The following is a 14,890-nucleotide window of genomic DNA, read 5'->3' as shown; positions in this document are numbered from 1 at the left end:
GATGAGGACACCCCCCTCTCCAGGCTCCTCATTCCATGTTGAGACAGCTCTGGCACACCTTTGTGGGCAGTTTCCTCTGACGTTAAATGAGGTTCTTTCCAGAACTTTCTAGAGCAGGGAGAAAGCCAGCAGTGGCGTGAGCTGAAGGCCACTGTGGAGGTCTCTACCTGCCCCTTGAAAAGGGCAGCATGGGGACATCACTGGCATGTAAAGACAGGGGAGCCCTGGGGCAGGCTCCCCAGTGGGCATACATCCGAAAGAAGCCCACATGGCTAACCAGCCAGGGAGACCGCAGAGCTGTATGCACCAATGCCGAGGTACCACCGTGCTCCTTGCTGTGTTGCTCATAAAAATCCTAATTTAATTGCCCACTTTACCAAAAAGGCCAGAGGAGGGATCAGCTCAGGCAGAGCTAGATCCAGATACTCCAACGATGTCACTGAAATCTCTCTCTCCCCATCTCTAGACTCTGCTTTCTTGACTGTTAACTTCATCCTTGATCAGGGTTCTCTCTGGGGTACCAAAAATGGCCACTGGAACTTCTTGGCTTATACTTCACTGGCCATTTTCCTAGGGGTTCTGGAAAATCCTGGGCTAACTCACCAGCCCGACTCAGATCATAATCCCATCAACTGTGGCCAGGAGCTCTGCAGGCTGCAGACTGGCCAAGCCTGAGTCCCAGGCCCAGGCCTGTGCCTTTGGGGGGCTGGGGGCACAAGGGTGATCCTAAAGGAACACAAGAATCATACTCGGCACAGGCAGAAACAAAAGGTGCCCACCACCCCACCCTGTTTATGTACTATGGCCCTTCAGAAGGGCCCAACCACGGTACTTCTAAGTTTTTTCACCCTTAAGAGGAATTCTGACCCCCTTGGGGGCAGTATCACCCCTACTGGGCATACATGCGCTAAAATGAGGGGCCAGACACTGTCCCCCCACCACCAGCCAATCAAAGAGCAGGTAAACCAAGCAGGTGTAGAGGAAGTCCAACCCAGGCACAGCCGGAGGGCAGGGCCAAGAGGGGCGTGTCTGCCCCCCCCGCCCCTCCCACCCTCGTAGACATTGACCTCACCACCCATGCCCACCTCTGCCTCTCCCATGCCTTCCCCACCAAGGCCCCTGTGGGTCCCTCCCCATTGCCCTGGGGGGCCCAGCATCCGGGTGGACTGGACTGCTGGGTGCTGACACTGCCCCTGAGGCCCCTAAGCCCGTAAACTAGCAAGAACACAGGCTTCCCCTTCAAAACAGCCAAGTGGGAAAGAGGCTGGAAGCAGGTGGGGCCCTGCCCACTGCAGGCCGAGCATAAACCCACACCACCAGTGTGGAAGTCTGGCATTACCTGGTAAAGTTGACCATATGCATTCCCCATGACCCTGCAATTCCACCTTAAGCAGACCTACCCTACGAGGACTCATGCCCACGTGCCCAGGAAACATGGATCAGGTGTTCCTGGCGGCACTTCAAAGAATGGCCAAACCGGGACCCACCCAAGTGTCCCTGCCAGGGAAGGGGAAGAGTGGGATGTGTTCATAGCACGGAGGACGCCCGGCCACCAGGAAGAACCAGTTATGCTTGGTGAAACATGCAGTAACTCCAGTGAGATAAAGGTCAGCTCAGGAAGACCTGACTGCGTTTTGGAGGGAAGCAGACCCACACGGAAGAACCACAGAGAACACCATGAAGTGGTCTCCGTGCAGGGTGCCATGGAGGCCTCTGTGGCTTCCCAGCCCCACAGGGGCCCGCAGAGCACATGGTTTCTCCGGCTGTCCTTTGGGGTCTGTGTGTCGCGAGTGCCATCTGCAGGGGAAAGGGGGAGGTGCAGGGGCCCCCACGCCCAACAGAAATGCACTGAGCCCTGATGTGAGCCAGGGAGGCAAGGAAGAACTTTCTAGCAGCTACACTGACAAAAATAAAAATAAGCAGGTGAAATTAACACAAGATACCAGCCTCTGAACATGTTATCGGTATAAAACATGACAAGTGAGCTTTTTCCCGTTCTTTCTCTCCCCTTCAGTCTTTGAAATTTGTATTTTGTACTTCCAGCACATCCGACTGAGAGCAGCCACAGTTCAAGGCAGCCTGTGACCACCGTACTCAACAGTGCGGCTCCAGAGAGTGACCAGCGGCAGAGAGTCCCCCACTTGCTGTCAGGCGCACAGAACCCAGTCTCCTCCATAGAGGCCGGGCGGCTGTCCCCGGGAGACACTATCATCGACGCCATCCCATCACCTCACCCTTGCTGAAGGCCTGCCGTCCCTAGGTTCTCTGTCCCCCACAAATGGAGAAGGCAGAGCAGAAGAAGGAGGGTGACCAGGAGGAGCCAAGTGCCCACAAGCTGGAAGCTCCATGGGCAGGGCAGGCTCTGACCACCTTGCCCAACGGAGCACAGCCCAAATTCAGCCCGCCCTGCTGTGGCCTGGGGCAGCTGGAGTCCTTGCTCTCGTCTCCACGCTCCACCCTATTCAAATCCCAGTTTTGAATCTTGGACCCTGTATCAAAAGCTGCTTTACCTGACCACTCTCTGCGATGAAAAGATCAGCGAGGCCTGTCCTTAGAGGGCAGTTACAAAGAGGCCAGCAGATGTCCATATACCATTCTTTTTGAAAAGAACAACCCCCTTTATTTTGGGGAAGAAAACAAAACAAAAACACGGATACCCCAGGAATCCACGGAGGAAGGCAGGCAGGCGAACTTGACCACGTGTGGGGCACTCACCTGAACTTTCCCGTCCGCACCTGTAGGGCTCTCATTCCACACCGCTGGGCACCGCCAACATCTCCCACGATATCATCTCCAATCATGATGGCCTGCCAGGCAGGGACATGGGCTCAGAAGTGATGTCAGGACAGTTTATTCTGTGCGCCTTCATCTTTTTTGACATAATCAACTGCTTGATTTGATGTTTAAAACCACCATCATACAAATTAAACAAGGCAATATTGTCATCATATTGATTAAAAGTCAACCCACCTTGACTATATCTCCTGCTGCACCGCCCCCCCCCCCCCGCCCTGCCCAAGAGCCGAGTGGCTCCAACAGTGCATATGTGGGCAACGTGAAATCAGTCAGCAGGTGTAAAGGTGATATGGTGTCACAGGCATGTGTGGGGAGGCTGACCCCATCTTCCCTCTACTCAAACACAGGCTTGATTTTACCTGCAGCTAAATACTCTGTAACCAGGAGCCAACCACTAGTTCTGTGAAAACTAACTAAATTTCTGGCAAATCTCTGTAGCTCACAGTTTAGGAGGTTTTGCTTTCAATAATGAAGATATTAACCTATAAAAACCAAAATAACGTGCAAACAAAAATACACACACACACAGAGGAAACGCTTGCAGCCTGGTTGTCATTTCAAAAAGCATCCTGTGGGATATGCTCTTCCACCTGAAACAACTAGAAAACCAGACAACCAAATGAAACAACAGTTTTCGAGTCACTGCACTGGACATCAAGCAGTGAAGAACAATGATTTGGGACACAGGAAACATATGAGGTGAGGCCCTTGAGTGCCTCCAGTTTCCAGACTGTGGGTGCAGGGAGGCAGGACCACACGGAGCCTGGCAGACTCCCGGAATTGAGGGACAGAGCTAGGGGCTGGGAGACCAAGGCAGCTGAAGTTCCCAGGACAGAGTATCAGAGAGGAGGGGGGTACCCAGAGAGAGAGGAAGGGCGCAGATCTGCAGAAGGTCCCTCTGAATGAGGCAGCATTCTGTAGACTGCTGATCAGCACACGTGAGTGAGGAAACCACCCGAGGCCAGAGAAAAAATCACACTGAAAAATGAAAGAAAACACTGCCCAGACCTCACACGGGGTTGGGAATAGTGCCTGTTCCCACCAGCCAGACTGGAAAATCTCATAATTCACAGGGCACTGGGTAGCGTTCTCAGAAGCATCTTGCCTCGGTAGTGAGGAGTAATTAGCCTTAGACCAAAACCTGCTCTGGTGCTGCCTCCCAAATCTTACAAGCAAGCTCTGGAAGGATCAAACTGTTTCCAAGTTGTTTAACTGCATCCCAGAACAAAGTGCAAAAATATTTACAGGCATATGAAAATATCCAGCACCCAAAAAAAGTAAAATTCACAACGTCTGGCAACTACTTTAAAAAAGTGATCAGACATGCAAAGAAGACAAATATCACACATAATGAGCAGAAAAAAAAAAAAAATCAGTCTGTCTAAACTGACCCATAACTACACAGATGTGGGAATTAGCAGACAAGGACATTAAATTAGTTACCGCAAGTATCTTCCATATGCTCCAAAAGTTAAGTAGGGACATGGAAGATAAAAGAAAAGATCCCAGTCGAAGTTCAAGAGATGGCAACTACACCAGATTTTTTTCCGATGGAGAAGAACTGCTTTTATTTTTAATTACTAGTAACAGTGCAACTTACTGATATTTATAACTAAGGGCAAATGAGCAGTACTAAATAATGCTTACGTTTCATTTACATAGGTAGCACCTGAGATACATTATGTCTAGAACAGAAAACCCCTTGGATGAAATTAATACTGGATTATACAATGCAGAAGAAAAGATTAATGAACTTGAAAATACAGTAATAGAAACCATCCAAAATGAAACACAGAGGAAAAAATAATTTAACAAAAATGAACAGAGTGAGGCACCTGGGTGGTTCAGTTGGTTAAGCATCTTTCGGCTTGGGTCATGATCCCAGGGTCCTAGGATGGAGACCTGCATTGGAGACCTGTGCTCAGCAGGGAGTCTACTTCTCTCTCTCCCTCTGCCCCTCTGCCCCGGTCATGCTCTCTCTCTCTCTCTCAAATAAATAAAATCTTTTAAAAAAGTGAACAGAGCATCATCAAACTATGACATGATTTCAAAGGGCCTGATACACGTGTAACTGGAATCCCTGATGGTGAGATGAGAGGGGGTGACAGAAACAATATTTGACTTTCTCCTAATGGCCGAAAAATTCCCAAACACAATAAAACTCATAAATCCACAGATCCAAGATCCCAATCAACATTAAACACAAGAAAAATGAAGAAAATTACATTAAGGCACAACATAATCAAATTGCTCAAAGTCAGTGACAAGGCGAAAATCTTAAAAACTGCTGGAGCCAAAAAAAAAAAAAAAAAAGCATGTTACATACTGAAAAACAAAGATAAGATATGAGATTTCCCACTGAAAACAGTGCAGGTGAGTAGCCGGTGGAGCACCATCTTTAAAGCACTGCGAGAGAGGGAAATGCCAACCTAGAATTCTATACCCGGCAAAAGTATCTTTCAAAAACAAAGGTGAAATATATTTTCAGATGTCTTAAGCTAAAAGACATCATCCCCAACAGATCCACACAAAAGAAATGTAAAAGGAAGTCTCTTAGGTGAAAGGAAAAGAGTACTAACTGGAAATATGGATCTGCACAGAGGAAAAGAGAGAAGGTGACCCATGGCGCATGTTGACCTTTCTGTCCGCTTACCCCCTTCGTCTACTGGCCAACCCCCAACAGGCTTTCAAGACTACCACCTTTGAACCCGTCTGGGTTCCAAGGCCCTCCCAAAGCCCTTGGATTACCACCTTGCACTGCACGCCCCCTACTGCATTGTACTGGTTATCTCTCTCTTCCAGCAACGTGTGAGCTCCCACAGGCAGGGATGTATGGCTGATGCTGGCACTTCTCTGATGACCAACAAAAGCCTGTTGAGGGGATCGGTATTCGGGATGAAGGCGTGGCTGTCCACGTCCGGAGACAGGTAGAAGGCAAAGCCAACCGGACTCTTCACTGGTCACCAAGGTAGAGTCTACGTCAGTGCTGCCTGAACTTTAGTCATTAGTGGGCTTCCTTTTGCCAATATCAATATGTATTATTAATATTCTTGTTCAAATTGATTCATACTTTCTTACATAAATAAATGTATTTTTAAAGAAAAAAGAGCAGCTTCCCTCACTCGACTACCACAGAACTCTGATTAAAAGCTTCAAAATAGGGGTGCCTGGGTGGCTCAGTTGTTAAGCGTCTGCCTTCCGCTCAGGTCATGATCCCAGGGTCCTGGGATCGAGCCCCGCATCGGGCTCCCTGCTCTGCGGGAAGACTGCTTCTCCCTCTCCCACTCCCCCTGCTTGTGTTCCCTCTCTCGCTGTGTCTCTCTCTGTCAAATAAATAAAATCTTTAAAAAAAAAAAAAAAAGCTTCAAAATATTTTCAGGAGAAGACGTGGAAGAAATCAGTCCAACGCCTCAGACATCTAGAAACGTGTTCCTAGATCTGTTCTCAAGTCCAGTCAGGAATTTACGTGGCTGGAGGCCAGACAGGCCTGAGAAACCAGACTCTTGTGACAAGGCAGGTGTCCTGATGCTGCCGGGACAAAAGCTTCGAAACCAACAGTTACTCCACAAGTCTCCTCTCTGCAATCCAGATGCCAAGTGTGGCAAACCAATGAATGAACCCACAAGCCAAAATCAAGGAAAATCAAAACGATGACAGATGTTCACTAGGTAATTTCACAAATACACAGCCAAGACCTATGAAAAAGTACAGGAGGCAGTGAGGGGGTGGTGGTCAGGGAAGGCTTCCTGGAGGAGGTAAGGTTTTGAGCTTTGATCTGAAGAGCAAAAGAGGCCAACCAGGTTAGGAGGTAGGGAAAGGGGTGAAGGCATTCCCAGCAGGGAACACCACATGTGTACTAACAACCCGTCTGCCATCATTCACCAAGGCAAGCCATACAGTGAATTCCACAAAGTACAGGCTAATGAGCCTGAAGCAACTGTCCTTGAAAACATCTGAACAGGCATTCAAATAGCTGGAGGAATCAGGAGGAGCTTGTGGAAAAGGCCAAAGACTGAGCTGGCGCCAATCTGGAGGCCAGGGAGGTAGTTCTGGGCGCACACGAGGCTCTTTTAACAACCGGCTCAGGCTGTCTCGCAGGTATTGAGCCCATCACTTGATCATATTCAAGCAGAGGCTGAAGGGGCCTTCATCAGTGAAGCCACAGGCAGATGCTGGCCCCAGGAGGAAGCTTGGACATAGACAATGACCACCAGCGCTAAGAACTGTGCCAAAGGTGAGTGGCTACAGCACCCCTCCCGCCCCGCAAGATGCGTGAAGAACTTGAAATGAACTGCATTTCTTCCAGTGAATATCCTAAACTTTATATGCTTCACTAATGCCCTCGGATCCTTTCTCGAATCCCACACTTCCCAAAGTCATACGGGAGACACACTATTTGATTTTAGGTAGAACAAGGACATGCATTTTAATGTAACTAGTTTGTGTTTATTTTTTGAGTAATCTATTTATGGTAAGTGATTCTGGTTTTCCATTTATAGGAGTGATCAAAGTTCCTTTTAAAATACATTTATCTAGGGGCACCTCGGTGGCTCGGTTGGTTAAGTGTCCAACTCTTGGTTTCAGCTCAGGTTCATGATCTCAGGGTCCTGGGATTGAGCCCCACGTCGGCCTCCCCACTCAGCGGGGAGTCTGCTTGAAGATTCTCCCCCTCTGCCCTTCCCCTGACTCTGCTCTCTCTCTCTGATAAATAAATAAATCTTTAAAAATAAATAAATTTTTAAAATAAAATACATTTATTTAGGGGCACCTGGGTGGCTCAGTTAAGCGTTCAGGTCTTGATCTCAGGGTTGTGAGTTCAAGCCCCGTGTTGGGCTCCTCACTGGGCATGGAGCCTCTTTAAAAAATTTTTAATTATTTAAGTTTTTATGTTTTTTATTTTTAAGATTGTATTTATTTGACAGAGAGAGACACAGCGAGAGAGGGAACATAAGCAGGGGGAGTGGGAGAGGAAGAAGCAGGCTCCCGACCGAGCAGGGAGCCCGATGCGGAGCTCGATCCCAGGACCCTGATTTAAAGAAAAATGAAGTAAATAAAAGTGCTGGTGGCAAGTACCCAGATATGGTAAAAATTGTAAATTTTTTCTAGAATGACTGATGCTGGGGAGAACACGGCCAAACCCAAACGGGTGTAATTCATGTGTCTATCAAGCTCCCACGCAGCTCTGGGGACATCATCAATCACAAAAGAAGAAACAGCCAGTGGCAACGCGTGCATCCGGACTTGACGGGGGAATAGCAGCAGAGCCTGTTGTACACACACGTGATCCTGCAAGCCGGGGTCACCCAGGCCATCACACGCCTCGGCTGGGAGGAGGGGGCTGGAGCAGGGGGGACGCTCGGCCCAGGCGGCCAAACCAGCCATAAGCCCCAGTATGAGACTCTGCTTTGCCCTCTCAAAGAGCGGTCCTGAAACCCTTAAGTCAGCCAGTGCACATGCATAACACTCCAACTTAGGATCCTGTCCAACTTAGGATCCTGTCCTGTCCATCAGGTCAAGCCGGATGCCTTCCATGCTCGTGGGGAATAGAAAATTGTGTGCCCATGCACTCCCAAGGCAGCAGAAATTCTTCCCCCTCAGAACAGAGCCCCCCCCAGGGCTTTGGGGGTAAGCACATTTGTTGCTGCGGCCCCCAAAGATGGAAGCAGAGACCTGGGCCCTCGGAGGGAGCACTCTGGAGAAGCAGCAGCTGGGCTTGTGCACAATGAGCCGCCGCCTGACCCAGGCAGCGCCCCGAAGCCGCGAGTGAGGCTGGGGGGGCGCAGGGGTGCCGGAGGCGCGGGGTACGCAGCTGCCTGGGGCAGTGATGCCTGTCTGGGCCAGCTTGTGGGCTCATATACCCAAATGCGCTGGGGCCCCTGGGGATTTCACAGATTTACTATCGGTGAAGGGCAATAATCACGCCAGGAGGAGCAATTATTGCCAAATCATTTAGGATTTAAAAAATCATTGGCAAGAAGATAGAGGTCAAGAGGTGCACTGTCGGGGGAAATAAAAAACCCCTACCTGTCAGGCCCGGGAGGCACCTCCTCTCTGACTGCACTGCGGCAGAGGGAGCACGGCAATCCCGAGGGCTGGAGGGCGCACCACAGCCCTGCCGGCGGGCTTTTTGGCTCGAGCCCTAACGCGGATTTGTTCACCTTTCTGAAATCTTTCCTGCCACCATCTCTTTACCCTCCGGGTGCCCGGGGAAGAAACTGTTCTAACAAATGATGATGTGTGGGAGCGCGAACTTTCAGTGCCAAGGAGCTTTCCCAAGCAAGCCCACGTGGCACACATTTTCTGGTCATCCCTGGGCTCTGCCCAGGAGCACTCTCCCTCTTGTGGGCCAGTAGGGCTGGCGGGGAAGGAGCGCTGGGCTCCGTCCGGATCTCAGCCTGAGGGGCGCACACACCCACGGGGAGACACCTCGAGAAGACATCGAGCACTCGAGAAGCCCCGGGTCTTCTGCGTGCACCCAGACCCCCGCAGAGACCTGCAGATGGCTCACTGCTAAGTAATCCCCCCCACCTCCACCGTCTGCCGCATTCGTCAGGAACAATACCAACACAGCACAACTCAAAGACCACTGTTTTACAGAAAGTAAGAAACACGGTGTGGTGAGGATGTGGGGGATTACTGCTGGTAAGGAAGGTAAACTGACACCACCTTTCTGAAACAGAAATAAGCAATGTGCATCATGGCCTGACGACTTCCCCACTAGGTGGGATTTCTCCACAAATGATCAGATACATACTAAAGGACGTGCATTCAAGGGTGTTCACAGGGTTGGGTACAAGAGGGAAACTGGGAGTAAAGCTCAATGTCCAACAGTGGGGGATGGTAAAGAACATTACAGTAGCTGGGGCGCCTGGGTGGCTCAGTCGGTTAAGCGTCTGCCTTCGGCTCAGGTCATGATCACAGGGTCCTGGGATCGAGCCCCGCATCGGGCTCCCTGCTCGGCGGGGAGTCTGCTTCTCCCTCTGCCCCTCAGCCCACTCGTGCTCTCTCTCTCTCAAATGAATAAAATCTTTAAAAAAAAGAAAATGCTTATATTTTCTTCTCCCTATCCCCCCAATAGAGACAGTATGTATTAAATCATTCAGCACAGGGGCGCCTGGGTGGCTCAGTTGGTTAAGCGACTGCCTTCGGCTCAGGTCATGATCCTGGAGTCCCGGGATCGAGCCCCGCATCGGGCTCCCTGCTCCCTCTGCCTGCCGCTCCCCCTGCTTGTGCTCTCTCTGTGTCAAAGAAATAAAATCTTTAAAAATATATATAGGGCGCCTGGGTGGCTCAGTTGGTTAAGCGACTGCCTTCGGCTCAGGTCATGATCCTGGAGTCCCTGGATCGAGTCCCGCATCGGGCTCCCTGCTCGGCAGGGAGCCTGCTTCTGCCTCTGACCCTCCCCCCTCTCATGTGCTCTCTCTCTCTCATTCTCTCTGTCTCAAATAAATAAATAAAATCTTAAAAAAAAAAAAAAAGAAAAAAAAAATAAAAATATATATAGAGAGAAACTAAAAAAACTGGAAAGGTTAAGCATGATTTGCGTTATTCTAGTTTAGTGGGACGATGAAGTTTTTTTCCTTGTACTTTCTGAATTTTTCCTATCTTTTTTTTTTTTAAGATTTTATTTATTCGACAGAGAGAGACACAGCAAGAGAGGGAACACAAGCAAGGGGAGCAGGAGAGGGAGAAGCAGGCTTCCTGCGGAGGTGTCCCTTCCTATCTCCTTTAATGAACATCAGTTACTTCATACGATAAAATTCTTGTGCTTTGAGGAGAAGAAAATCTATTTTAAAAAAGGCTCTTGGTGGCAGGGGCGGGGAGGGGGGCAGCTTAGGAAAAGTCAGGTTTTAAAGGTTTTACACACACCTGTGACTGAGATATAAGCCAAGGGCAAACCCAGAGCCGTAACGTCCCGAAACTCCAGATGCTCTCAAACCCGAGGCTGCAGTGCTAGGCCCGTCACTGTCTGGGGACAGAGCTTCACGTTCCAATCGGGGCTGCAGGAGCGGACAAGCCACTCCCCCTGGCTCGCTCTCTCCCGGTGCTCCAGGCTCACACTGTCCCAGCCAGGTGTCCCTGAACTGACAGCCGAGTGTGTGCACACAACTGGGGGGCAGGGCCTGAGCTGTAGAGGGGACTGGGGATGGGCCTTCCATGGAAATCCATGAGCGGGAGGAGGCCATGAGAGAAATGAGTGGCCCCCAGTGGCCCCACATGACATTCACTCCCCAGCCACAGGTTTCACCACTAGGGTAAGAGCCTGTCCCCATAGCCACGTAGCTAGAATGAATGATCTGAGAACCAGTGAGCAGAACGACAGCGTCCATGTTTTATGCCCAGCCCTCTCAGGATAAACCTACAAACCCTGCCCCCCATATTCGATAGGCCATCCTGAGGGCATTTACCCTCCCCACCTAAGATCCTGTCTAACTTTATTGTCTACAGTATGTAGTCTGCCAATGATATTTAGTAGTTTTCAAAACAGCAAGTGATCCTGTACTACTAAATACACCTTTTCAAAGTTCAATTACCAAGCCTAAAAATCCTGCTATGTGGTCGGCCCCCTCCTTGAGAACCGGGGTACAGCAAAGGCCTGGAGGGGACAGGTTCGTGGCCACATGCCTCATCAGCAGAGTAATCTTGGGTTCAGTACTAGGGTCTCTGTGACTACTCCCTAATGCTGTGCTTCTCAACTGGGGGCAATCTGGCCCCCAGGGGGACATCTGGCAACATTGGGAGACATCTGTGGTTTCACAACTAGGGAAAGGATTGCACAGGAAGCCCCCCACCACAAAGAATGATCTGGCCCCCCAAATGTCAAGGGTGCCTAGGTGGGGAAATGCTGCCCTAATGGAAATGCAAGTACCTAGGACAAGGACTGGAGTAAGGACTTCGTGAAATAAACAGATACATGATGGTACCTGGTGTGCCCAGCACATGCAGTGCTCCAGGAAGTCGAGGTCCTTCCTCTCCAAGCCTCAGGCCCCCCATCTGTTAAACAGTCACCCCCAGCTTCTTGGCTCCTGTGCTAACTAAGCCCTCTGGTTTCAACAGTCCCAATTTCCACGAAACCTGCATAATTTGCAACGGACGCAATGTCTATGTCTATGGAAAACTGCCAAAACCTTCACATCATTTGGGCTTCAGTATGAAGCTATAAAACCACCCACAGATTCTGAAGCCTTAAGCCATGAGAAATTAGGTATTTCTAGAAGTAACCTTTAAGGTATGTTATTCTTTGCCTTATTACTGAATCCCGGAAAGGGCCTGGTTACCTCTAAGAGGTTTGAATTTCCAATCTATTAGAGTAATACCAGCAATCTGTTATTTCTAGGCTATTGAGGAAAGGTCAGAGTGAAAATGGGATTTGGGTGATTATGTCCATTCCAAGCACAGGCAGAGGACTCAGCAGTGGAAGAGGGCCAGGGCCTGGAAGGAGCAGTTATCAAGGGAAATGACTGGTGATAACTTTATTGATTAAAGCAGCTTGAAAAATTTAAGATTTGCCACCACCTGGCACTGAGGATCGCTCCTCATAGGCATTTTTCATTAAAAATAAAGAAGCAGGAACAGAGAATTATTACCTTGTGCATAAGACACAGTTCATTTGAAATGGCCTTATTTTGAAATACTGCCTTAAAATGTCTACATATCCTGAGGCTCAAAACAACATTAACGAACATTTTAGAAAAACGGCGGGGTGAGAGCGTTAACAACATGCAGTTACGGCTCAACTATCTGTCAAGGGGAGAGACAGAAATGACACGTGAGGGGGGAAGGGAGAACGATAATGTGAGAGGTAAATAAGATTGTGCTCAGAGCCGCCAGAGAAAACAATCCCTCAGCTACCCAGGGCCTCCGATGCTCGCAATCAACTGCCGAAGGGACCTCAACCTCATCACACACAGAGATTCCCGAGGAATCCCCAAGCCGAAGCCCCCCACTCCCGACCCCACAGCCCCAGCCCCCGCCAAATGAGATGCCCAGATTAACCTGCCCCCCATACGGGCCTCAGCTGCTCTCTGAGGTGCGGGGAGGGCAGTTTCTCGTTCAGAATGTAAAAGCTGCCCGCTGCGAAAATAACTGAAAAGTGCCAAAAAGCAAAAAAGGGAGAGGGGAACCATGCCAGGTTGAACTATCCAATATAACCAATGATAATGTCATGACGTACAATTCTAAATACGGGTGTTTTTTTAAGATTTTATTTATTCATTTGAGAGAAAGAGAGAGAGCACAGAGGGAGAGTGAGAGGGAGAAACAGGCTCCCCACCAAACAGGGAGCCCAATGCAGGGCTCGATCCCCGGATCCTGAGATCATGACCCAAGCCAAAGGCAGACGCTTTAACCGACTGAGCCACCCAGGCGCCCCCTAAATACTGGTTTTTATTTTTTATTTATTTATTTTAGATTTTTTTTTTTTAAAGATTTTTTTTTTATTTATTTATTTGAGACAGAGAGCACATGAGAGGGGGAGGGTCAGAGGGAGAAGCAGGCTCCCCGCCGAGCAGGGAGCCCGATGCGGGACTCGATCCCGGGACTCCAGGATCATGACCTGAGCCGAAGGCAGTCGCTTAACCAACTGAGCCACCCAGGCGCCCTATTTTAGATTTTTTAAAATTATTTATTTATTTGAGACAGAGAGAATGAGAGAGAGAGCACATGAGAGGGGGGAGGGTCAGAGGCAGAAGCAGGCTCCCTGCCGAGCAGGGGGCCCGATGCGGGACTCGATCCAGGGACTCCAGGATCATGACCCAAGCCGAAGGCAGTCGCTTAACCAAACTGAGCCACCCAGGCGCCCAATACTGGTTTTTAAACTCAAGTTACATTAGCCTTTCTCCTACTCTGTAACAAATTATCTTAAGAATTTATTCTCTCTTAAATTTATCCTATGAGTAGAATATAAATATATACAGGGGACCCTGGATGGCTCAGCTGGTTGAGCATCCAACTCTTGGTTTCGGCTCAGGTTGTGATCTCAGGGTCGTTGGATTGAGCCCCAAATCAGGCTCCACGTTCAGCACAGAGTCTGCTTGAGATTCTCTCTCTCCCTCTCCCACTACCCCTTCCCCTGCTCGCGTGAGCTTTTTTTTTTTTTAAGATTTTATTTATTTATTTGACGGAGAGAGACACAGCGAGAGAGGGAACACAAGCAGGGGGAGCGGGAGAGGGAGAAGCAGGCTTCCTGCCGAGCAGGGAGCCCGATGCAGGGCTTGATCCCAGGACCCCGGGATCATGACCTGAGCCGAAGGCAGACGCTTAACGACTGAGCCACCCAGGTGCCCCAATATATAAAATATTTTAAAAATAAATGAATATATATATATACACATAGTTGTTTATATTTAAGAAATGAAAAGGTAAGCCATAATATTTATAAAAAGGGCTCCAATGAGATGATTAGAAAGAGAAAGAAAAGGACAGAAGCTCTACTTCCTTGACTATCTCTTGTTTTGTGGATTTGATTTTGAAGCCAAGTAAATATTTTACATAACTATAAAAAAACGTAAATGTTGAAAACCAATTCCCTAAAAATTACAAGCAAATTCAAAGAGGGTCCTGTTGGTGCCAGACCATCCAGACAGAACTATACCTGTGGCTCTAGAATAGAGCATTTTGGTTGTAAATCTCTAGAGGGAGGTGCTCTATACAAAAAAAGAACTGTCCAAACAAGAAATCTTCAGCAATAAGGGTAATTGGTCCCATCAGACTCAGCGATCAGTCGGGACAGGGATACTGATGGCCGTCCAGTCACTGGGACCCCGGCCACAACAGTGTCCCAGTCTCGGGGCACTGCTAGCCCCGTGGCAGCACCACACTGCTCATGTTTGGTTCTTTCCCACAGTTTCTGAGATTCAAGACTCCCACGTGTACTATGGACGGAAACAAATGGACTGATTCTGTTGGTATCCTTGAGAGCCAAGATTTTTGATGTGGAAAAAGGAAATACAGATAGAAGACTAATGAGGTCAAGTAGAAACCCACAGGCCTGATGCATCAGAGGTTTCAGTACGAACTCCAGATGTAGTTCATGTTTAAAGATAGATACTTTTCTGAGCCTTAGTGACTAAAAAGGCTCAGAAAAGGGGTGCCT

The 14,890-nt window shown here is 49.0% G+C and overlaps 1 protein-coding gene across 2 annotated transcripts in view; it reads right to left on the bottom strand.

The window, feature by feature from the left end:
• The window catches only part of LOC110592716 (phospholysine phosphohistidine inorganic pyrophosphate phosphatase), a 120,646-nt gene that overhangs the window by 72,129 nt on the left and 33,627 nt on the right, over positions 1-14,890 (bottom strand). The window contains exon 6 of one of the 2 annotated variants that reach the window (XM_021703803.1): positions 2,716-2,807. The exons of the other annotated variant lie outside the window; for it this stretch is intronic. Within the exon in view, the coding sequence (XP_021559478.1) occupies positions 2,716-2,807 (92 nt within the window). The remainder of the gene's footprint in view (positions 1-2,715; positions 2,808-14,890) is intronic. 2 annotated transcript variants of the gene reach the window in all.

This window comes from Neomonachus schauinslandi, chromosome 6 (assembly GCF_002201575.2).
Source record: "Neomonachus schauinslandi chromosome 6, ASM220157v2, whole genome shotgun sequence".
In the NCBI taxonomy this organism is placed as follows: Eukaryota; Metazoa; Chordata; class Mammalia; order Carnivora; family Phocidae; genus Neomonachus; species Neomonachus schauinslandi.
The sequence above is the reverse complement of the archived record's forward strand: the minus strand, read 5'-3'. Positions and strand labels throughout refer to the sequence as shown.